General features: G+C 42.0%; 1 protein-coding gene across 1 annotated transcript in view; it reads right to left on the bottom strand.

Moving 5' to 3' along the window:
• Spaca7 (sperm acrosome associated 7) overlaps positions 1 to 26,202 on the bottom strand; it is a 30,369-nt gene that overhangs the window by 1,911 nt on the left and 2,256 nt on the right. Inside the window, exons 2-4 of the mRNA XM_008848441.1 lie at positions 18,539 to 18,595; positions 16,309 to 16,413; positions 15,364 to 15,471 (exon numbers count right to left, since the gene is read on the bottom strand). Of these exons, the coding sequence (XP_008846663.1) occupies positions 15,364 to 15,471; positions 16,309 to 16,413; positions 18,539 to 18,595 (270 nt within the window). The remainder of the gene's footprint in view (positions 1 to 15,363; positions 15,472 to 16,308; positions 16,414 to 18,538; positions 18,596 to 26,202) is intronic.

Below are 26,202 nucleotides of genomic sequence, written 5' to 3'. Positions count from 1 at the left end.
AGGCCACGACTGGCCAAGTTTTAAAGAATAAGAGACTACAGAGTGTGTGTCCCTGGATAGGACTCCTACATCAAACCTCTCCCACAATGGTCAGAGACCACTGCGGAAGAGAGGGTGGAAAGACTGTAAGAGCCAGGGCTGGTTCATGAACATGGAAAGCAGAGGCTTTCAGGCCACTGGAAGCTTGCACATGTGAACTTGTGGCAATGGTGACATCGAGCACAGGACCCATGTCAACTCAATCAGACAAGGGGCCCAGAGTGGAGTGAGAGAAATGGGTGTCTGGCCAGGCCTAGACTAAGAACTATTAGAGAATGATTACTACTGGGTGAGGGAAAGTATGCTTTACTTATGATCTCAAGATGGGCTGACTAGACTCCAGTGAATGAATTTGCACTGAAGGACATATGAGTACAAATGCTTGACTGGATAGGATTTAACAAGTATGGAAGAATACATGAGGTTGGCGGGGGGGTTGGTGTGACATGGATGGGGGAGGGGGTCTAAATTTGATTAAGAACTGTTGTATGAAATGCACAAAAATGCACTAATTTTTTTTTAAAGAGAGCAAGTAGACAGAAACCCATAGAAACTCATAAAATATATCAATTTGGACAAAGTGATTAACTCATTTGATCTAATTGACATCCACAAAATAAGTCATCAGCAATATCATATATATACTTTCCAGGACACATGGAACATTTGTTAAAGCATGCTATATTCTGGGCTGTAAAGCTCTAAAAATAACATTAGTAAAGATTCAAGTTATATGGTGCATGTTCTTTGAAGTATAATTAAACTCTAAATCAATAAAATAATGGTATTTGGAAAATCTCCAAATATTTGAAAATTAAGTGGCACTTTCTGAATAACCCTTGGTAAAGGAAAAAAATTAAAAGGCAAATTATAAAGTATTTTGATGTGAATGAAAATAAAAGATACCATGTTAAAATTTATGGGATATTGTTAATATGGCACTTAGAGGAAAAATTTTAAGCACTAACATTTATGTTAGAAAGCATAAAAATCTCACTCAAATTCATGACCTAAGTGGTCACATTAGAAACCTAGAGAAAAGGGACACATTCATAATAAGCAGAGGAAAGGATTAGAGGTAAGAGTGAAATTACTGTGATAATAGAAAATCAATGGAGAAAAGTGAAACCTAAACTCTGGTCTTCTAAATAAATAATAATCTAATCAAGCTGACAGGATTTTTAAAAAGAAAAAGATACAAGTTGACAATGCAAAGAATGAAATGATTAACTTAATTATAGATCCTACAGACTCCAGATACTGAAATGGATGAGACTATTATGAGCAAATTTTTGTTAATAATTTTGCCAACCTAGATGAAATGAGTAAATTCTAAAGATAAATTACCAAAGTTTAATTTATTGAAGAAATTAAGCATGTAGCTAAAACCTTTCAACAGAGAAAATATAGCCCCAAGGGTCTTCATTGGTAAATTATTATACATCAAACATTTTAGGTATAAATAAAAATGCAAGTCCAACAAACACACCTAGAACTGAAGAGGGAATACTTCTGAAGACGCTTTACAAAGCCAGTATTAACTTGAAATCAAAATGAGACAATAGAAGGAAAAAACTGCAGACCACTATCCCTTGAGAACGCAGACACAAAAACTCTTAGCTGTATTAAAAATAAAACAGAACAAAAGAGTGTATCATGACCAAATGGCTTTATCTTGGGAATACAAGGTTGGTTCAACCCTTTGATTCATTATATCAACAGAATGAAGAGGAAAAAAAAAAAAAAAAACAGCCGGTCATTCCAGCAAACGAGAGGTTGGCAAGTTACTGCTTGTGGGTCAGATACAGAGCAGCACTTATGTAAACAAGGTTTTACTAGCATGCATCCGTGTCTATCCTTCATGTGTTGCCTGTGACTGCTTTCATGCCAGACCAGAAGAGTGTAGTAGTGTCAATTGGGGCCATAATGCATGCAAAGACTAAAATATTTACCATCTGACTTTTGACTTAAGATGTTCTATGCTCACAATAGACTCAAAGAAAAGGTGATGCCAACATTCAACATCCACTTAACGATCAAAACTTTTAGCAAAGTAGGCTCAGTGGGTAAAGGGCTTGCTATGCAAGCACGAGGACTTGAGTTTGGATCTTCAACGTCCAGATAACAAGCCAGGAATGGTGGCACACACTTGTAACCGCCAGACCAGTGCGGTGGTCCCATTGGATCCCAGAGGTCTTTTGGCCTAGCTAAAATGGTGAGTTCTGGGTTTAGTGGGAGACTTTCATCGCCCCCAAAATAAGGTGGGAAGCAACTGAGGAAGATACCTGAAGTTTACCTCTGGCTTCCACACACATAGATGAACACACACGCACATGAAGGTAACTCTTCAATTCAACCAAAGGAGTCATACAAAACCTAGAGTGAAGAACCATTACTAGTAAAGGACTGAACACTTTCACTCCTAAGTTATGAAGGTTCGTCTGTTTTTATCATGCCTGTTCATCATCAACTTTGTGCTGGAAGTCCCGGCTAGTGAAATAAAGTAAGAAAAATAAGGAAAAATATATATGTTGGAAAGGAAGAACAAAACTATCCAGTGATGATCATTATCTATGTAGAAAATTCCGAAAATTCCAAAGAATCTATTAAAAAGCTATTATAATTGAAGTGAGGGTTTAGCAAGGTTGTAGATTACAAAGCCAACATATAAAACCAATTATATTTCTACATAGAATAGAAGTGAACAGTTGGAACTTGAATTCAAAAACAGTATCAGCTATTATAACATCAATGGCTATAAGACACATATAAATTTATAGAATATATGTATCAAAATTTGAATATGAAATGTCCCCACAGGCTCATGTGTCTAAGACTTGGTTAGTAGCTGGTGGTACTAGCTAAGGAGGGGCTAACCTTTAGGAGGCAGGGCCTAGCCAGAGAAAGTAGGCCATTGAGGTGTGTCCTTGAGGGCTACACCTTGCTCTGGCCTCTTCCAGTCTTTCTCTTTCTGCTCTCTGCCTATCAGGAGGTGAGCACCTCTTCTCCATAACTTTCCTCTCCCATGATGTTTGCTTTGGTATGGCCCAGGTACAGTGGAACCAGTATCTGTGGCTGAAACCTCTGACACCATGAGACCAAATATATCTTTCTTCCTTTAAATTGTTTCTGTTATTTATCAAATTGAGAAAAGCCTGACTAGCACCATATGCAAGAGTTTATAATGAAAACTATAAAGGATTAATGACAGAAATCAAGGAGATCTAAATGAATGGAGAATTCATACACTGGAAGTCTGAATATTGCTAGGATGTCAGTCTTGCCAAATCAATCTATAGATCCATACTAATTATAATTTAAAATCACATAGAATTCTTTTGTGGGCATCAATAAGATATTTATATGTGAGAAATACTATAGTAGGGGCTAACAAGATGGCTCAGTGGTTAAAAGAGCTTGCCATGGAAGCCTGACACCCTGATTTCAATCCCTGGAACCCATGGCAGAAGGAGAGAACCAAGTCCCTGAAGTTGTCCTTTGACTTCTACATGTGTAATGTGGCACTTGCACACCTGTACACCCACACACCTGCACACCTGCACACACATAGACACACACCATATACTCAAACAATAATAATAAAATTAGAAAAAAGACAATAGTAGCCAAGTCAATTTTGAGACTTAAGAACAAATTTGGAGAACTGAAATCTTATCAACCTATAGTAACTAAGAAAACGTGTTGTCTGAGAAAGAATAGATCTTAAATCATGAATGAAAATCATGTAGAAGTAGATTCCAATACGTGAACACTCAATTTTAACAACTATGCCAATACCATTCAAGATAAAAAGATGAGTGCTTTAAATAAATAGTCTTGGAATAATTAAAACATCAATATTTCAGAAACCAAACCAAATTGAATAATCCCTACCTCACCCCATACATTCAAATAATCTCAAAACAGATCCATCTTAGACATGAAAGACACAACTTTAAAACTTCTAGAAGAATACAGAAAATATCTATAACTTTCATTAGGTGAATATTCTTTATGACACCAGAAGCACATTTCATAAAGTCAAGATTGTTAAATTAGACTTGATCAAATTTAAGAACTTAACATCTTTGAAAGTCAGGAAAATAAGAAAGCAAGTCAGGACAGGTAGAAAAAAATTAAATCACATTATCCCATAAAGAATTTATATCCAGAATATATAAATGCCATTCAAAACTCAATAATAAGAAAGCAAATTTGGTGCTGGAGAGATTTCTCAGTGGTTAAGAGCACTGGCTGCTTTTGCAGAGGACCCAGGTTTGGTTCCCAGCACCCACATGGTGGCTGACAACTGCCTGTAACTCCAGTGCCAGGGGATCCAATGACCTCTTTTGGCCTCTTTCAGCATGTACACGTGGTGTACTTATATATATGCAGGCAAACGCTCTTGCACATAAAATAAAAATAAATTAAAAAAAACTCATTAAAGTGGCTAAATTATTTGAATGAATAGTTGGTCAAAGAAGATGGCTCAGTGGATCAAGGTGCCTGCCACCAGGTCTGACAACCTGAGTTGGATCCTTGGGACTCACATGGTAGACAGAGAGAATGGACTCCTGAAACTTGTCTTCTGCACTCCACGTGTGCACCACAGGAAACATGAAAATGCATGTATGCACATGCACACAAAATAAATTTAAAAATGCAATAAAAGAAGACACACTGGTGGAAAATGAGCACATGAGAAGAAGCATGTCCTTCTGAGTCATTAGAGAAATCCAACCCACAACGAGATACCACTGTATAGCTATCAAAATGTCTACAAAATAGAAGACGTGAAACATTGACAGTGCCCAAAGTGATTGCAATCTCTGGGTCAGAATGCAGAAGATCTCTTTGACAGTATTTTATAAGGTAAACCATACAGCTGCCATTTTTTCTGACACTTGCCTAAATGAAATGAAAATTTACATTCACCCAAGAACATGCATGCAGAAGTTTAGAATGACTTTATTTGTAATTTGCAAACCTAGAAATGAGCTGTATATTACTCACTTTTCTGTTGCTGTGATAAAACACCATGACCAAAGTAGCTTATAGAAGGAAGAGTTTAGCTGGGTGTATAGTTCCAGAGGAACAAGAGTCCGTCATGGCAGGGAGGCACGGCAGGAGGTGAAAGCTGAGCACTCACATGTTCACACACACAGGAAGCAGAGAGAGTAAGATGAAGTGGGGCAAGGCTATGAACTCTCAAAACCCGCCCCCAGTGACTGTGCTCCTTCTAGCTTGGCTACACTTCCTAAAGATTCCATGACCCTCCTCAAGCAGTGCCACCAACTCACCAACTATTCAAATGCTTGAGCCTATGGGGGATACTTCTCATTCAAACCACCACACAAGCCATTCAGTCGGCTATTTATTTTACCCAAATAAAAGTCTTATAGTGTTTAACATTAATGAACTGAGTGATATCTCAAGTACTTTATCTATAGTAACTCATTTAATTCAACAATAGCTCAGATAGTCAAATGCCAGTTGGCACACCTTCAACCTTGGATGTGTGGCCCACCACATAACAGGGAGCCAAGGAGTGCTTTTGCTTTTCATATGAGGTGCTAAGACACACGTCCAGGTACCACCACCTTCAGTGTTGTCTCTCTTGTAGACCTTACTGATTAAATTTAGTGTACATTTTCCTGTTCATTACAGCCAGCTTAAGGCAAACTATATATTTAGCCTCCAAATAAGAATGGCCGAACATTCCTGGGGCTGTTAGAACGTGTGAGGTCTTGGCTCCATGCACTTTAGGCTTTCAGAACTTCACCAAAATGAATTTATGTAGATTAAGCCATACGGTATGTGGGACTTCATTAGGGCTGTCCCAGGACGCAGACATGATTGATAAGCCAATCAGTCCCTGCTGCAATTGATGGGTCTAATTGTTTGATTAAAATGTCTAACCAAGAACAATTCCCTATGAGCCCAGTGGCTTCCAGTATAGACAGAACTTCACATGATCCCTTTGGTTGGTGGCTGTTCCAACTTCAGTGCCATGAAGGAGGCTGTCAGCATGAGCAGATGACATACCACACTGGATGCTCCAGATCTCAGTGACTCAAGGGATGGATGTGCCCCATCCCCCAGCAATGACCTTTACCTACTTTGGGTTCAACCTACAGTAGGAAATTGGTGCTGTGGCTAAGTCCTCTCTCCTGCCACGGAAACAAACATTCCACCAATGTTTGCACTATTTTTTGTCATTTTTCTGAATGTTGGCACCAATTTAATAAATGGACTTTATTCCATTCCTGAGCAGAATCAATTTGGAAACTGTTAATGTGAGACACATCCTCATTTAAGGGCTGCAGCTGGAAGGCAGAGCTGAGGGAAGAAGGTGGGCTTGCTACTGGCTGGGTTTCCTTGTCTGAGCCTTTCTGTTCCAGTTTATCCTGTCCTCAAGAACACGGGGAAAGCTTTGCCTTGTCTGTGTTCACTCCACATGCTGTCATCTCATGTCTCTTCCCAGTGCAGTTTCCTGGATATTCCTGATGAAGCTATGTACACCTCGTGGGCACATTGATGGCTCATTGATGACACACAGATGCCCTGGAGTGAGGTGGAACTGTGGGTGAAGGCATCATGGTGGTTGGGATGTTGTCATTCTGTCATACCAGTGATCTGGTGACTTTTCTTTTCTGGTCATGATATCACTGAACTGTCTCTGCCAGGCATTTAATCAAATATCCTCTGGGGTTCTGTGTGCCCATCAGTGTGACCATCCATCCATCCATCCATCCATCCATCCATCCATTCACTCAGCCCATCAACAAACACTCATCCTGTGTAAAGGGTTGGGCAGCAGGGAAGAGCTTCTGGTTGCCTTGAGAGGCAGGACACTCTTATCCCAGTGTGTAGACACTGATGGAAACACAAATAGCATGCTTCCAAACTCAGGAAGATAGAATCCTCCAGTTCCACCTGACAACTCCCTTTTAATTATTAGGAGTCAAGCTAAACTAGGATCTGCCTTGCCACTTCCATTTAGCTTTTTCTAAAAATTAAAAGGTATGACTCAAGCTGTGGGAGGGAAGGGAGCCAGTGGTGATTGCCAATGTTGGGCTCAAGGGAGGCTCCAGACCCAGCCTCAGGCTCTGTGTCTTTACCTCTTTCTCATGAAGGAGGGTGTGGGCTGCAAATGAGTTTCTTTTCCACTTTGAAGCACTGCCCCCAAATTGCAATATCACTGACTCTTCATCAGCCCTGTAGACTGTCATTCCATTCTAACCTAAAAAAGAGCCATCCCCTAGGCTACCTATAGCCCTGGGCTCTTTTTCCATCACACTGTACCACAGCTGTGCCACAAAGCCTGAGCTTGGGGCTAAAGGAGTGGGAAGCCATGAATTAGGAAGTGGGAAGCCTTGATGGAAAAAGAGAAAAAACTCCTAAAAACTGTCCTCTAACCTAACCGCCACAGGCATGTTGTGGCATGCACATTCACACGAGAGAGAGAGAGAGAGAGAGAGAGAGAGAGAGAGAGAGAGAGAGAGAATAAGAGATGGTTGGTCTACCTGGTACCTGCAAAGAGCAGTTCTAGGATGCCCATCGACACCCAAGTCCAAAAATGCTTGTTAAAATGGTATGGCACTTGTGTATAACCTAGTGATTCTCCTGATACTTTAAAACATCCTCAACTTATTTATAAAGACTAATACATTATAAATTCTGAGGCATTTATTATCAGTGAGGCAATAATAATGGAAAAGAGGTCTGCATGCTCAACAGAGGTAAGATTCTTTTCAAGGATATTTGTGATCCACAGTTGGATCACAGTTGGAGCCTGAATCCCGAGGATGAGAGCTGACTTTATTATCAACAAAATAGTGACAAAGAAGTGAAGGGGGGGGTCTCAACCTAGTGTACTGTCACATGGACTACAGCCGATGGCCTGGTTAGGCTCAGGGGAGGATAGCCACCATGCATGGTGGCAGTTAGGTGTTGATTGCTTAGCTATTATTATTGCTTTGACTGGGGAATCCTTTTTGGATATATCCCCACATCTACCAGGGTTTCGCTCATCCCTGCTTCCAGCACCTCATTTTTCCACTCCTCCACCACTGACAAGGTTCAATGAGTGTTAAACTCTCACCTTCCATCGCTTTTAGACCACACTCAGCTGGTACGTCCTTCTAAGATGGTGGCTGTGCTTCTTCATTTTTCTTAGTTGTGTTTTGACCTTTTACATATTTGCCTGTCTTTGTGATGTCTTGATATTTTCTGTGTTCAATCCTTTTTCATGTTGTGAATAATTCTAAACATTTTAGTACAAACTTAATGTTATAAATTTCCATCTAAGCGCTGCTTTGTTTCCCATAAATTTTGAGATGTGTTTTCATATTTATTCAATTAAAAGTAGTTGCAGCTGGGCGTGTTGCTGCACATTTTTAATCCCAGCACTCAGGAGGCACAGTCGGGTGGATCTTTGTTAGAGGCCAGCTTGATCTACAGTGTATTCCAAGCCAGTCAGAACTACATAGTGAAACATTGTCTATTAAAAAAAAAAAAGAAAGAAATTCAGAGTCCCCTTGTGGCTTCTTAGCACATGGGGGTCATTGAGCAGCATGTGTATAAATTAGTAAATATTTTTTATTTATACCATTAGTTTCTAGCTTATTTCTGTTGTGACCAAATAATGCACTCGGTATGCTTTTAATTATTCTAAATAGTTTGCGGTTAGTTTCATGGCTGAAACTACATTTGCTGATGAGTGTTCCACATGCAGCTGTGAAAAATGTGGTCATAAATCAGAGGAAGATTGAGATTTCATCATTTGAATTTGTAGCTGCTGGCTCGCTAGCTACTTTGTGTTTGCTTTGTGTCTCCTCCTCCTCCTTGGATTGTTTTTTATGATTCCTTTTAATCTCCCCTGTTGATTTGCTATACATCTTAGAGTTTCTAGTGTTGGGCTTAGGCTTTATAATATATCATTAACGCATTACTGCTTATCTTCAAGTAGTAATGCGTAAGAGCCTTAAAATGGTTCCCAGCAGTGCCCTGGGCGGCTGTGCTCGTACCTTCCTTTCCTCCCTGTTCACTTCCCATTCCTTCTCTCTCCTTCCTACTCTTTCCTTCCTCTCTTCTTTTCCTCCTCCCCACATTAGAGATTCAGTGATGTATTAAAGTCCTTGCAGCTAAAGGAACAACATCTTTCAGTTTGCATTCATTTATACCACCTTGACATTTTTCACATCTGGGAAATTCATATTTTAGTGTGCCTTTCAGTATTTCTAATTCTGTAGATGTGTTAGCGATATTTGTTTTAGCTTTCATTTCTCTGAAAAACGTTGAAAGGCGTTTTCACCAGGCATGAGATTTATACTTTTGTACTTCCCACAGTTCCATCGTCCTCCAGCATAAAGAGTAGAGACCAACGATCAGTCACATCAGCGATGTAAACAGTTTAACCTGTTCATTAATCCTTAAGGCTTATTTGATCAGCTGTTGGTGAAGATCTGAGTTGTTCCCACTGTTAAGTGATTGGGAATCATGCTGCCATGAACCTGTGTGCGCAAACATCTTCCAAGATTGTTTTCAACTTTTTGGGGTGCATACACAGAAGTACAGTTGCTGCTTCATGTAATAATTCTTCCCTTAATGATTGAAGATGTTGAACAGTTTTTAAAGTATTTCTCAGGCATTCGTTTCTTTAGAGAACTCCCTATTCAGCTCCTTGCCCCATTTTTTTTTTTTTTAATTTTATGTGTCTGAATATACTGCCTGCATGTATGTAGGTGCACCTGTGTTGTGCAATGTCTACAGAGATCAGAAGAGAGTGTTGGATCCTCTGGGACTAGAAGTTGTTATGAATGGTTGTTAGCTGCCATGTGGGTGCTAGGAATCAAACCTGGGTCCTCTGCAAGAGCAGCCAGTGCTCTTAATCACTAGAGCCGTCTCTCTAGCCTCCTTGCCCCACTTTTAAAGTTTGGGTTATTTTTATGATTGGTTTTTTAGTTGTCTGTTCTGGATAGCCCTCTGTCAGAGGTACAGCTGCTGAAGACTTTTCCCCGTACTGTAGGTTGTCTCTTCACTCGAATGATGGTGTCCTTTGATGTACAGAAACTTCGGTAACAATTAAAAAATCATTTTCTTAATTTTTTGAAGAACTGTGGTTCTGCTCTCCACTTGGCGATACCATTTTCTATGCTCATCAACAAGTCTCAGGATTCCATTTCTGCACATCTTCAGCCACATCCTGGTGGGCAAAGACACTACCTTACTGTGGTTTTGATTTGCATTTCCTGAAGACTGGTGATGTTTGCTTGTGGCTACTGTCCATTTGTGTATTTTCTCTGGAGAAATGTCTATTCAAGTCCTTCACCAGTCTTTGAGTCAGGCTGTTTGTGCCTGCTCAGTTTTAGTTCTCTAAGTGTTCTGGAAATTACTCTTTTATCAGATGTACAACTTGCAAGTTACTCAGCCTTAAAAAGGAAGAAAATTCTGTAATATCTTACAGCATAGGTAACACTAAGAACATTGTAGTAAGCGAAACAAACAAGTTGGAAAAAAGACAAACACTGTATGATTTGCTTATAGGAGATACCGAGAGTTGTCACACTCATAGAAAGTGGAATGGTGGTTTCTGGATGCTTAGGTGAGGGGAGCTTAGGAATTATTGTTTATTGAGTGCTGAGGTTTTTAGAAGATGAAAAGAACTGTGGAAAAGGATGATGGTGATGGTTCTACATTATAAACGTATTTAATATCATTGAACTGTATGTACAGTTAAAATCACCATGGTGGCGAATTTTGTTATATGTATTTGTAATGAAGAGAAGGCTAATGAATGTTAAATGTTAAGCTGAAAAACAGTGAAGAAAGGGACAAAAATGTATCAGATAAACTAAAACAGTAAGAAAGCAGAGGAAACGGTCCTTACATCAGAGAACGCAGAACCTAGTCCTTAAAGCTTTAGACATGAGGAAGGCTCTTTAATAGTGAAACAGAAGTCACAATGACCATATAGCAGCCATGAAAACATGTGCATCAAATAACAGATGCCACACTTAGGAAGCAAAATCTATAGAAAGTGAAGCAAGACATGAAAAATTCATTTATAGCAGGATAACTTTATGCAACACTCTCAGTAAAAGATTCAATGAGTAAAAATGAAAGCAGGACAGTATAATCAATAAGGCAGAAGTTACAAACATACATCAAATCCAGGGTGTGTTGGCACGAGAGAGCATGCCTTTTTTTATAGCTCTTCATGGGACATCTACAAAATTGTGTGCCTGGTGACCAGGAGTGAATCCTATAACGCAGTGCTAGTGCAAATGATGCTTTCTTATCACAGTGAAAAATAGAAATCATTTTTTAAAGTAATGCTAGAAAACATTTTTTAGAAAGTCAGTTTTGGTTAAAAAAATAAATCCAATTTATGTGATAGAATTTCTGGAAAACAATAATAAAGTATAAGTGAACTCTATGGAATGCACTTGGAAACCAGTAGCATTACACGTTTATTGGTAAAAATGAAAAGGCAGGAAAGACTTGCTTGAGACTAAAAGATTAGATGCGCTAACATACATGCAAGTAAGAAACATAAACATAAAAAATAAAAACTAGATAAATTTAAAAGAAAGTTATGAAGGAGCTACCCCAGAAGACAGTACCAGACTGAGACATTGCTCAGGGCATTTCTAATAAAGCTTAGAAAATCAGATCTGTTCAATACTCTATCAATTGTCCTAGAGAATCAAAGGAAGAAGGAAATCTTCATTCATTGTTGTTAGGAGTATTGCACTGATACTTCAACTTGATAAATAATTTTAAAACCCATAGACTAGGGGCTGGAGAGATGGCTCAGCAGCTAAGAGTGTTAATTATTCATGCAGAGGACCCAGATTTGGTTCCTTGCACCCACATGGTGGCTTTCAACCACCTGTAACTCTAGTTCCAGGGGATCTAATGCCCTCTTCTGACCTCCATGGGCTTGTGCACTCTTGTGGTATACATAAACTCACACAGGTCCACATACATACGTATAAAAATAATAAATAAATCTTTAAAAAAGAAAAAAACCTCCACGTATTAATGCCACTTGTTAATTTAGAAACAGAAATAATAAATTATTGAGAAGAAAAATTCAATACCATTGTAAGAAAATGTTCAACATGATCAAGTGCAATTTATTCTAGGAATGCAAGGTTGGTTTGATATTAGGAAATTTAGTAGCATCACCCACCATCTTAATACGTCTGAAAGAAAAATATGATTATTTCCAAAGATGATGAAAAGGGTTTGTACAAAATGTAAAAAATGGTAAGTACTTTTCTCCCATGTTAAAATATGTATCCCTCTACTATAAATCCAGAATCTCACCGACCGAATACACATGGTATTTCTACTGAGATCATAAATAAGGCAAGGATGCCCCCTAATTTCACTACTACTAAACATGATGCTACACATATTCATTGACGTGACTATGTAAAGAAAATCAATGGGTTGAATTGTAACTGACAAAGAAGGAGGAAACTATTTATGGCTCACAGATGATAGTACAGCAACTCTGGATGGTTATAGGAAACTAACTCCACAGGACAAGAATTCCTTAGGATGGAAAAATTTAAAACTCAACTCACAGGAATTAACAGCACTCATACAAATTAAAGTCAGGATCAGTGGCTTTCTGCCTCACAGTAATCAGGATAGAAGAATTCTTGCACAGCAACAAAGGAGACTGAATTCTTAGAAACAAATCTAACATGAACCTTCAGTACCTACTTGAGGAAAACTTGAAGCACTCTTAAAAGATACGCAAGCAGATTCGAAAAAACGTACAGATGTTACCTGTTCTTGGAAGGAACAACTCAAGATAATAAAAAGCCAGTTCTTAACAAAGTAACACAATAATGGTAAACATACCACTCTTTTTTTTTTTTAAAGGGGAAATTAGATACAAAAAATGCAAGTATAACCAGGAAGACACTGAAAAGGGAAAACTAAAGGGAAGCAAGGGAGGAACGTGTACCCCAGAGGCTGGAATATACCTTAAGAAACTTCATGAAGCCTACATATTAACATGGTATACAGCTAGAAAGCGTTGATTCATATGGAATCTTATCTATCACAGTGCCACTTTGCAAATCATGGGACACGATGGATTTCCAGTCACACCAGAATCTGGGTAGCCACATGTAGAGAGATAAAATCAGGAGCTCTTTATATCACACTAAGAGACAAATTCCAAGACAGAGACCTCAAGGAATGGGCGAAGTTACATAAACAGTAAAGGGAAATAGCAATTTTTCTTTAGTTTTAGCTTGGGCTCAAACATTAAAGACAACAAAATATTGATCATCATGACTACACAAATTTTTTTACATAAAAAAATCACCAACATCATCAAAAGTCAAATGACAAATTAAAAAAAAATTGCAACATATATCGCAGACTTGATCTCTATGACATGTCTAACAGTCCCCAAAATAAAGCTCTTGGAAACTGAGGCGAAAAACACCAAGAAACAAAGACGAATGAGAAAACGGTATGAGCACATTTACAAAAACAAAAGTGGCCCTTAAATAGAAGTGTTCAAAGTCACTTCTAACTGGAGAATTTTGAATGAAAGCAACCTTGAAATGTCTCCCCACCCCCCTCAGAGTGGTGAAAATGTCAGGGTGTAAACCTCCTGAGGAAGTGAGGCTGTAGGGAGACTGTCTCAGGCTTTCTGCATGCTGTTACCCCACAGTGACTCCATGCGTGTAGTTAAAGGATGGTTACACTGGATTCTGGTCTTACCTTCAGAAGAGAAGTGTGGTTCTAGCTTATTCTCAGGACCATGGGTGTGGATGGTGTCAGCAGTAATTCTGTCTTTAACGAAGGCATGGAAGAAACAGGGAACATTTTCTGTACACTTGCAGGTACAGGGGCATTTATTTTAAAATATTGGTTGAAATGCTAGTGTCATTTTAGAGTTTTATCTGAAAACGAGTTTGGGATGTCAGCATGTAGATACTGCACATTCCCTTGATCCTTTGTCTTTTGACCTCTCCAGGCTGACTTGACACTGTGGATCCATTTTCAACATACTACAGCCCATAAGCATCAGACTGTTCACCAGGGTCTTATCTGTGACCACAAAAACTGGTGAATGAAAAGACCCTGCAGAGGGACGTGGTTGTATGAGCCTTGGGGAGAAAGGCAAAGGGAGGAATACAGGGGAATGGATACACATGTGTGTGCATGTCCACACGCCTCCTGGCTCAGCCAACTGAATAATGCCATCACCTCTTGTTCCTGGCCTTTAGGGGACTTCCCTAGCAAGAGGAGCAAGTCAGGGGCAGAGAGGCACCAGAAAAGCCACAAGCATCTTGCCGAGCCAAAGAGCAGGTGAGCTTTAGAAAGTGAGAGGCAGTCAGAAGGGGTTCCCAAGGTCAAGTGTACGGTGTCAAGGTCAGCACAAGAAATAACTAGAACGTAGCTTTTAAAAGTAGTAGTGAGTGAGCATTAGTATCTAATGATAGGGGCTGCGTTAGGATCATGGGTAAATAAGAAGGAGTCGCTCTTTCTTAGAGCAGAATCCTAATTACTAAATACATAAAAAGTGGAAGAAAAAGGATAATCATTTAACAAACACTATACTAATTACCAGGCAATTTGCACAAGTCTGCAGGTGGGACGAGCTTGGGATGTTAGACCTTCATTTTAAATAGAATCGTGTTCTTGTTCCTACCACGATTCTATCACTTGGATCTATCCAAACTCAGAGGCTGGTCACTAGAGAAGCTGAGTAGGGAGGAGGTTGAAACACAGGTCCCAGGGGCCCAAACAGAGCTGCTTAGTGGGCCCAGGAAGAAACAATCACATCCTCTGCCCCATGCCAGAGGCCATTGTGCTTGGGAGCCTTAATCTGGTTCTGCAATGGGCCACACAGAATACATTTAAATCCTACATATTACACTCCCACCTTCCAAATCTAATCTAATCATTTTTAGGGCAAAGAGCTCTATCACTTCCTGAGCATCAAACTTCTCTGAACCATTGCATACTGCATCTGTTGGAGGGAGGCTTTTCCTAACTCCTGGGGCCCTGGAGGACTCTGGCATCTTACTACCTCCTTCCTCTAGGGAGGAGAGGTGACTTAGCAAACCTATAATGGGGCCTCTCTTTCCCTCCTGGCATGTATATTCCTGAGAGAAGACATTTCTAGAAGTTGTGCAGGATTGGGGTGGGGCTGGGGAGCTGGGGGACCGTCAGTCTTAGGGCAGAGCTCTTTAACTCAGATAAAGCAGTTACAATGTGCACCTGGCTCTGTGTCTTGGTAGGTTCTGGGCTGAGCAGGGGAGATGCTTGGGTTGTAGTTACCATTATTGCCAAATTTCTCCTTGTTCAGAGACGAAAGCTCTGAATTATCCAATAATTCGTGGTAATTCTTAGAGCCGTTTTCTTGGTAAGTCTCATCAACACTAGAATCTTGGATGAAGAAGATAGAAAGAAATTGGAAAGCATTGTCTTGATTACACATTTGTGGACATTTTTGGCTCAATCTCTATTTTACAGTGTCAGGCTAAAGGATTATAGTGTTCAAGTTCTGTTTGAAAAGGTGAGCTGGTTTAATCTGTAAATAGGCATCATCTGACGGCCTAGAACCCAGAGACTTGGGTCTAGGCAGACGTGAGGTGAACAAATCTTTGAAATCTCTATCCGAACCAAAACTCCCAGGAAGTACTGAGCCCTCCTATCTCCCAATACATTTCATGAAGAACCTGGGGGCTTCTGACCCCCCAGATCCTTCCTTGCCACTGTCCCATAAAACCCTCTGCCAGGCGCCCTGTGCTGTTTGATCTGCTCGTACAGTCTAGCAGTGTGAAGCTGTGCTGTGTTTTGTCTTGGTCCACAGTTCCCTTTCACCTTGAACATGGCATATGCTATGCCTTGTTTTTTTCTTAATCATGTGGGGTGACAGAATGGCTCTGAGGCTCACTCAGAAGCCAGGAGCACAACGAGATGGTATGGTTTAAACTGTAATGCATTGACTCAATCTGTAAGCCTCATGTTCCTGCAGCAGCTAAACTCCATTCACACCCTGAGCCCAAGAACGTGTGCGTGTGAGCCAGAGATCATTTCAGAATGAAGCAAGCCACCCCTACCATGGGGCTGACTCCCTCACTCTCAGAAAGGCTATGGCCTTGTCTTCTCTCATGAGTCCATAGTTGGCTCAAATAAATGTGCAAACCACAGAGTCTTGTGGTTTGCATCACAGGTCTCTAGGAATATATGCAAATATCAGGGTACAAAGGGGATACTTGCTTTTTTCCTTAGTTTGCTTTGTAGTTGTTGATGGCTTTGTTGTTTTTGTTGTTTCAGACACTGCTGATTTTTTTGGCTCCAAAATCTCCTGGGCTAAAATTTCATCTTGGGAAAAGCACATAAGAACATGTTAGAGCCAGCGATTTAGGACAGATGTTCCCCGCACAGTATACCTCAGGCAGCCTGTGAAGACAAGGTAGCAAACAGGAACCTAAGGAATCTGTGGGCTCTCTGGAGAGCCTCATCTTGGCTGGGCTGTCCACTACATCCCTAAATAATTTTATAAAAGTTGAGGCCCTCAGGGTATCTCCTAAATCTGATATAGTTTGGATATTGAATGGCCCCATAGACCCCTGTTTTAGTTAGCTTTGTCATCTCTGTGACCAAATACGTGGGAACAACTTAAATAAAGAAAGATTCCTTTGCTCCCAGTTTCAAGTTTTCAGTCCATCATGGTAGAAAGGATGTGGCTGAGCAAAGATACATTATGGCAGCCAGGAAACAGAATGAACAGCCACAGGAAGGGGCCTGGGCAATATATATCCCTTAAGGACACATCTCCAGTAGCCTACTTTCTCCAAACAGACCCTGTCTTCCACAGCTCCACCACACCCTAGTAGTCCATTCAAATTTCGAATCCATTGGTAGAGTAAACAAGTCATTAAGTCATAACCCTCATGATCTGACATCTTTGGAAAGGCACTCAGTGAGTACACACACACACACACACACACACACACACACATACACACATACATACAACTTTCTGGAATTCCACTACCTCCCAACAGCCTGTTCAAATTTAGTCCATCAGTAGATTAAACCATTCATGAACCAGAACTCTCATGATCCAATTCTTTTTGGGAGTCCCTCACAGGTGCCCCGAGAGATGTGCTTTACTAACCTAAGCATCTCTTGATCTAATTAAGTAGACATCACTATTAGTCATCAGAGCTTACATGTTAAAGATCTGGTCCCCAGGGTGGCACAATCGTGAGGTAGTGGAGCCTTTAAGAGGTAGGGTCTAGTGGGAGACCTTTAGGGCACTGAGGTGTGTCCTCAAAGAAGACTTCGAAACCCTGGGTTATTCCTCTTTTTCCTGGGGTTTGCTCCACTATATGCTACCTCCATAATGTATGTGATGATTCAACAGAGACCCAAAGTGTGAACTTAAAAGCTCCAAAAATGTGAACCAAAAATAAACTTTTTCTCTTCATAAGTTTATTATGTCAGATATTTTGTCATAGTGATAAAAAGCAGACTAATACACCTTAAAGACAAAATGCTAGAAATCTGGCCCCAGACTAAGCCATGATTTTCCTTCCTGCCCTGATTCTGTCCCATGATTCGAGCATCTTCCCTGATTCTGCCCAAATGGGGCCGTATTGCTTTCCCTGTGCTCTTCTCATCTCTCTTATGAAGCGTCTAACATGAGAGTTCTGGACACGAAGTCAAACAAACCTAGACTCTCATTCTGGCCCTTTCTTTACTCAACTATGGTCATGGATGAGTTTCTTCATGTCTCTGACCTTCAGTAAAGTGGGGTGCATGCTTTTCTCATGACTTTTACGAGGTCAGCAATCCAGCATGTGGAGACCACAGTGGGGGCAAACAGCATCTGGGAATGGCCTGTCTCTACAGCATGATAGTCATCTGGTGAGGGGCAGTGCTGAGGAGCAGGCTAGAGCTTGTGGAGGACCTGTGCTGGGGAGTTGCCAAGAGCCTGTGAGGGAGCTACTTGGGAGTCCATGGGGGCCCTGTACTGGGGAGCAGCCTGGAAGCCATGGGGGACCTGTTTGTCCTGATGTCAGGAGACTGGTCCTGATGGGTGTGACATGCACGCTGGACTTTGGAGATTCAGTGTAACAAAGATTGACAACCTCTTCATCACTTTGTGTTGTTTACATGCTGAAGTGCTGCCCCAGATGGAATATGTTGTTAAAGTTAGTTTGTTTCCCCCACTTCTTTGGAATATGGCTATCAGAGAACTTAGTGCTATACCTGTGGCTTGACCTCTGTGGGGCATCAGGGGTCAGACTAGTGGCCCTTACATGGCAGGACTCTGATGTTGACATCAAAGCTTCAGGCCTGCAGAAGCTGATTCTGAGGATGAACCAAATCAGTCCCTCCAGTGTCTGCAGCTAGTAACAAGTTATCTGGGAAAGGCCCCTTGGCAAGTGCCCACCATCTTGCTTACCCTATACCAGGTATTCCATGTGGGAATCCTTACCAAACACTTCAGGTATGCCATCAGTTGTTGCGTTGAGTGAGTCTTCAGTAACTGGACCTGGGGGTGGGGGATAAAAACCTTAGTTTAACAATATTCATTGATTTTTTATTCCTACCTCTGTCAGTGGATAGTTGTGAGGCAGGCCCCAGCCTACATTAGAGGAAGGAACCCTGCTGGGAGTCCTGCTCTTTCCCATGAGGGCAGAGGGAAGTCCTCTGGGACCTGAGTTTTTCATTGGAAAATGAGAAAAGAATCCACCCATGGGACAGCTGTGTGGGTAAAGCCCATGACTTTGCTTAGGTGGCCTGAGTGGAACCTGCTCCAGAGGTCATTGGTGTTATCCTTGTGGATGATAAGAAAGAATCCAGACTCAAGGAGGACTCTGCTCCATGGCTGGGGCGAATGCAGGAAGAGGGACTGGATCCCTGACAAGCAGACAGGATCACTGATAAGTAACAAAGATGGTGAACTTCCTGCATCTTCTACCTGTGATAAAGCCTGAAAGCCTCTTTTTCCTATCAGCAGGGCAGGGTCCCTCTTCTGGCCTGTTCAAACCAGTTTTTCCAAGGCCTGTCCTAGACCTATCTCAGCTTGGAGCTATGATCTATCAGCCCTCAGCCCTCTCTTAAGTAGATCAGTACAAAATTGGGGGAGAGGGTCCTGCCTCATACTACTAAGAATGCTTAAAATACTAAGCCTCTGCACCCACCCCCAGGGGCTGAGTCTCCTGAAACTGGAGTTATGGATGGTTGTCAGTTGGTATGTGGGTGCTGGGAATCAAACCCGGGTCCTCTGCAAGAAGCAGCCAGGTGCTCTTAATTGCTTAACCACTGAACTGTCTCCAGACCCTAGCCTTAGATTGTTTTGATTTCTGGATCCCTTCTCCACTGTGGGGAACTTTTCTCTCTGTGTGAGTCTGTGAATAATGTTTGTTACCTGTAGTGTCTGAGATTTTATCTACCTTTTAGTTGGGGGAGAAAACAAACCTGATCAAGACCCCTAGATGGTAACAAGAAGGCACGTGCTTCCTTTTATAGGAAGTAGCACTTCACCTCCTGCAAGGCTGTGAGACACTCATCTAGGAGGCCACCAGGCTGGGAAGGCTCCTTCTCAGATTCCCACCTGAGCTGCCCAGAGCCCAGCTCAGCATGCACAGCCAGAGGAAGTGCACCGTCCAGTCACTGACTGGGGCTTTCCATGTTCCCAAATACTCTCTTTATCCTGCATGAAGACACCTCATAAGTACTTTCCCCTGAGTCCCCTGAACACTTGTTGGCTGGTTCTGGCTGAGGTTCCCTTATGAGGCTACAGGAAGACAGACTGGTCACCTTATTCTTCTTTATGAGCAGAGCCTTCCAGGGTGATCCTGTCTGCAGGTAAGAAGTAGAGTCTGGTGGGTGAGCTGAAATGTTCTGGGTGGCAGTTGTCCCAGAGCCCTATCTGATCCATGATGTCTGCTTTCCAGTAGACAGGAAGAGCTGTGCTGGGCAACCTGGAACTGGTGATTCTGAGGACCAGTTTCACCTCTGAAGTGTCCACCAAGTGCTTCCTCCTTCTGACATGATCTTTGTCAGGGGCTATGGTCTTTCCTGGTACATTTCCTTAGCTTGAGCTCAACACCAGCCTCTTCTTCTAGCTCCCAGGCCCTGGGACCCCCAAAGACAGCAAGCAGGGGCCACTGCACCTTCCTGTTCTGAGCCACAGAGCTCTGTCTGGGAGAACTGAAGTTCCATCTAAACCAATGACAAAGCTGTTCTCAAAGGCTTTAATGATGGACAATCTGCATCCCAATGTGCTCATCTGCACGGCTCAGAACAATGGGAAATATGTAAGGAGGTCTGCGGTGGTGATGACAATTGCTTCCCAGTATGCTGACCTTGGTAAACGAAACAAAGTACAGTTCTCTTTGCATGAGACATTAATGGATCATTACGAATGGGTACAGCTGCGCCATGCAAGCACTTTGTTAAAAATATTCTTTTCATTTTGTGTCTGTCCCGCAATTACAATGGAAGCATTGTGCAAGTCAGCCATACGCACATGCGTAGTGTTTATGCTCATGATGTCCGTGGCTGTTAATGCATATTGTCAAATGTAGCGACTCTTCCGTGGTTTTCCTGTTGTCGCCTCCTCCGAAGAGTCATCGCTTCCAAACGGCACACGCCCGAAAGGTCAGGACACTCTGATGTCTTATCAGTGTCCAGGTCAGCACATTATGGCTCTGTGAAGTTCAGTATTGGGTCCTGAGTTTGCTCTGGTTAATCTGAGGGATCACAGGATGGAGTCTGTCTCCATCATGAGTGTCACACCAACTGCAGTCCTTCCTCTCAGTGCACAGCACCTCCCTGTGAGGGATCCACTTATTGTGGCAGGCACAGTTCTCCTGTGGAACACTGGGAACATCCCAGGATGGGGTGAGGATGCCTGTGCCAGCCTCAGAGCAATGTGGAAACTGCCCTTTCACCGTCTTCTCAAGCTGCGGAGACCATGAGGATCATCTAAGTTCAACCAGCCTTCAAGCTGGCTTTGACCAGAACTCAAGAGGTGACACTGGTTGGCAGCAGCATCAAGAGCAAGCCACTTAACAAACACCTGCTGAGCATTCTTGGGGACAGTCAAGAGCTGGGTTGGGCAGCTGTGCATAGGAATGGACAAGTGGAGATGGCAGAGACATCAGTGAGCATGTGTGCCCTGTATCAGTTCTAGACCCTTTTAGCCACATGCCTCACAGCACTTTCCTAGTAAGCACCTCAGAACTAAATTCCTTCAAGAAAAAGGGAAGTAGGAATGTTGGTGTCTTCTATGCTGTTGTTGGGCCATAGTGACCACCTGCCCTTGCACAAACCTCAGGCTAGTCTGGACTGTTCTGTTCAGGCCAGCATTGGCTGTGGTTCTTGGTGCTCGGGACCAGCACTACATGCTCTGCTCTCAGGAGCATCCTGCGAACCCCATGGGGTCAGGATTGGCTTGCTCACCCTTGGAGCTGGGGCCGGGGTCCTGGTTGAACCCTTTGTGAGCCTCAATCTTTGGTTATCTCTGGGGAAGGCTAACATGAAGGAAGGGCCTGGCCTGAGCTTGGACTGGAGTTTTCTCTTCAGCTTTGATGCTGCCACGTGGCATTCTTCACATGGAAGTGACCAGAACAAAGAGGATGGATATAGCCACAGACAGAGCTCCAGGTGGCTACAAGGGCATTCTGAGACAGTGAAGTACATCTGAATAGGACTGGGTATGCTGAGGCAGGATTGAAAGAAGGGGAAACTTTAAGTGAACTTGAGAAAAGGAAAGAGCCCTTCACCCCTGGGATCCGGTTTAAGAATCACAAAATGGCAGACCTAGGTGACCACAAAGTATAATGCTACCTTTTCTGAGAGAGCTCAAACAATCGGGTAGAGGCAGCTGAGGCTAGAATGAAGGAGGTCTTGGACTTCAACCTCATCAGCATCTCTTTTTCAGCTATAAACTCTGTTTTTCTGAGAAAATCTCACAAGCAAGATAATAAACCATGGTAGGAATCCTTTGGCCTTTTTGACCTGTGTTTTTATCGTGTTTACCTGTAAACTAGTACAGCGCTCCTCAGACCTCTGTGAAAAGTTTCTTAGACAAAAACAAGTGTACCAAAACAGATCTTTAGCCTTCGAATGATGTAACTGTAAAAGCCACCACAATATACACTCAGCTGTGGTTAAGACACAAACTCTCTACTGCCTTGAGAATCCCACACTCACTCCTGGCTGCGCATCCTTTCCCTTTTTAAAATACGTCTCTCTCTCAACACCCCGGAGCTCTGTAGCTTTACAGAGAATCTGATACTCTGTGGGCCTCTGAAACTCCCGGGGCCCAGGCTCTGGTCCTCCTTCCTGTTCCTCCTTCCCACCCTCCTCAGCTCCCCATGGCAATTAAACTTCAGGCCTCTGCCTCTGTTGGGGCCCTCAAAGGGACTCAAGAACCCCTAAATCTGTTCTCTGAGCGGAAAGGAAAACAGGTCACTGGAAAGAGGTAGAATATCCCATCTACTCAGGGGCTGGTCGCCTGTCTAAACTGGGCTCCACAACCCCTGTAAGACACACTAGGCTGAAAAAGTGGAAAACCGCTTCCATAAGTATTAACTTAAAAAAACCAGCTTTATACCGAACTTGACCAAACCTTTAAAGAAGAGTTAAGATCACTGCTCCGCACACTGTTCCATAAAGTGGAAAGGGGAGGAACCTGACCAGATTCTACGAAGTCAGCATCACACTCATATCAAAACCAGGGATGTGCACAACAAAGAAAGAAACTATAGACCAAGTTCCCTGGTGAACATAGATGCAAAAATGCTCAATAAAATTGCAAATAGAAAAAAGAGAGAAAAGCTAGTTTTAATTCTGCTGAATAAGCAGCTCAAATCACCCCCACTGTTGTCATCATAATTTAATATACAGGGAAGATTTTTAAATTATGGTATGAATTTTAATTTTATGCATTTTATTATTTTTATTTTACGTATAGGATTGTATTGCCTGCATGTGTGTAAGTGCACCCATGTGTGCAATGCCCACAGAGTCAGAAGGTGGTGTCGTATTTTCCTGGAACTAGAGTTACAGATGGTTGTTAGCCACCATGTGGGTGCTGGGAATTTAACCTGGGTCCTCTGCAAGAGCAGCCGGTGCTCTTAACCACTGAGCCATCTCTCCAGCCTCACATTTTATTTTTCTAATTGTATTATATATCATTATGATATAAAGTGAAGGTAAACATATTAGTTACTTTTGTGTTGCTCTGATAAAACACCATGACCAAGGCAATGTATAGAAGGAAGAGTTTATTATGGCTTACAGTTCCAGAGAGCTAAGAGTCCCTCATGGTGGGGAGCTGTGACAGTAAGAGGCAGGCGTGGCAGCAGGAGCAGGAAGCTAAGAGCTCACCTTCAAGCAAGGGAGCAGAGAGAGCAACTGGAAGCCGGACTAGACTATGGACTCTCAAAGCCTACCTTCAGTGACATGCTTCCCCCAGCATAGCCACACCTCCTAAAGGTTCCAGGACCCTCCTCAAACAGTGCCACTAACTGACCAAGTGTTCAAATACTTGAGCCTATAGGGGGCATTCTCATACAAAGCACCACAGTAACTAGTGAGTTTTGAGTTACATTCTGTTCCCAATTTGTGACTAAGATTTGAGAGAAGCTCTAAGAGTCACATGTGTGTCTGCCTATCTGTGAGAGAATGTGAACCACACACATGTGACATTTTTCTACCTCATTAAGCTCACTGGCTTGAGCTGGGGAAATGTCACCAGTTAAAAGCATGTACTGCTCTAGCACCCATGTCTGGTGGCTCACAACCACCTGCAGCTCCAGCTGCAGGGAATCCTCTGGCCTCTGTGGACACTGGTGTTTATGTGCATATCCACATGTACACATGCACATAAATAAAAATAAGTAAAAAAATATCACTGGCATGTCTACAGTTTCACCAGCTGCAGACACAGAACAGGCAAGAGGCCTGTTCTCTACAGTGTACTGGTAGACTATGGCCGACCTGGTAAATGAGGTGATGGTAGACTGTGTTTGAGAATGCCTACTTAGAAACTAGTGTTATGATTAATTAAGGGGTAGAGTTTCATAGATAATCTCTAAGTAATATAAATTATTGAGACATTCTCTACAAAGCTCAAGTTTACATCCACACACTCTTGGCTTCTTCTGTATAGAGACTAAATATATTCCAGTCTATTAATAAACATGCTGCTTCTATTACATTCAAAATGATACATGGAGGGGGCTGGGGAGATGGCTCCACTGGTAAAGCACTTGACTTGCAAGTATGGGGACTTGAGTTCACATCTTCAGAGCTCATGTAAAAAGCTGGGAAATGGAACATGTACCTGTGAAACTGTTGTGGAGGATGAAGGGCAGAGACAGGTGGATCCTTGGAAGTTTGAGAGCCAGCTAGCCTGGCCTGTATGGTAAAGGTCCAGACTAACAGACCCTGTTTCAAACAAAAGATGAGAGGCACCAGGGCAGAGCTTTGGAAGCTGTCCTCTGACTTCCACATGCATGTGCACACATATGCACACACACAAACACCTACATCCACCAAAAAAACATGACACAGAGAATCATGGCTCTAAATTGGTAAGATGGATATCCATGAAACTTGCTCCCAAGTGCTGATGTGTGACCTATATCCCACAGCTGTCTCCAGTTTTCTCTACTAAAACTATAACTGAAATATGTAATTAAAGCTCCCACGATTAATAGGGAGGAGAGACTGGCTTTGCAAGCAGGCTGCAGTGGAAGCAGTGTGTGTGTTTGATAAGGGAACATGTGAGACTTGAAGGATGCACTTTTGTTAAGAAAAGAAAACAGTCATTTTGCCATAAAAGTAGTTTAAAGGCTATTTAATAAAGAAGAGGAAAATAAGGAACAAAACCCCTAAATGGGTAGGGTAAGGTGTGAAGGATCTATGAGAAAAAAGAGAGAGAAATCTAATCTCCTATGGCTGGGCAGGGTAAATGGACGGCCATTGTGAGGTCTTAAAATGAGCTCCCTATCAGGCGTGCGGCCATGCGGAACTGCCGTCTGCTTTTCTCTCTCTGCTCAAAGGACAGGGTTCTTTGGACTATTTGTCTCTTCTTAATAAGAGATTATAAGGGTTTTCTTTACTTGTTGAGGAATCTCACTAGGAAACAAAGGTTCTGTTCTTACCAAAATAATTTCCTGTGCTTCATGTTGTTTTTCATGCATTTTATTACTTAAGAAACTGGAGTCCTCTCAATATTGAGAGAGCTAAGGGTTGTTTTTGTTTTTTTTTTCCTCTTTAACAACTATGTTACTTCCTATATATTTCTTTAGAATCTTCTGTCATTTTGGTTATATGGATAATTAAGTACTGTTTCATAGTAACCTGCGGCCTCATTTAGTCAAGCATTCAAAACTTCTGACATTTTTGACGCCTTCTCTGAATCAAATTCTAAATGCAGTCTTTCTGACCTCAAGCTAACTTTGAAATTTCCCAGAAGGGCCCTGGAAAGTGTCAGGGGATTTGTTCTGTCACTGTTTGAAAGACAGATGTTAAGCTAATTAGCTTATTTGTTAAGTGACTGGCGTAGGAAGCTTCCAGCAACAATTGGAGTGGAACCTGCCTTGCATCACACCTGTGTGGGGTATGTCCATGCAGTTCAGAAATTGTATGGCATTCCTAGAGATCCATCGTGTCTTTGCCACCACAGTAGGTCCCTGGACAGTGTGTGTAGTCACAATTTCAGTTACTGACATAAAACGACCACTTCTCCCTCTGACTGAGAATGGGGGACTCACACCAGGTCTTCCATCCAGTTCTGAGCCCTTTGTCCTTTACAGTTTTATTCAGATGCTGTTTTGAAAGCACATGCACTCAGAGATAGTCCAAACAAGATACCCTAACCAAGACACTAGAGTTAGGCTTCTGATGGCGCCATGATGACGCCACCAGGCTATGTTTAGACTCTGAGGAAGAAGCAGGTGGGCCCCTGAAACCCCTGGGCAGGTGAAACAGAGCTAAGGATGGCTAGTTTCATGAGCATTTGTCTGAAGCATTGCTGATGGCTTTGTGCTTTTTCCCACATTCAAAGACAGCAATTTACTAACTCACAGAATCTTGATAATTATTTTTTCAAGTATTTTAATTTTTATTTAAAAATAT

This window comes from Nannospalax galili, unplaced genomic scaffold (genome assembly GCF_000622305.1).
Source record: "Nannospalax galili isolate Female #2095 unplaced genomic scaffold, S.galili_v1.0 scaffold744, whole genome shotgun sequence".
Lineage (NCBI taxonomy): Eukaryota > Metazoa > Chordata > Mammalia > Rodentia > Spalacidae > Nannospalax > Nannospalax galili.
The sequence above is the reverse complement of the archived record's forward strand: the minus strand, read 5'-3'. Positions and strand labels throughout refer to the sequence as shown.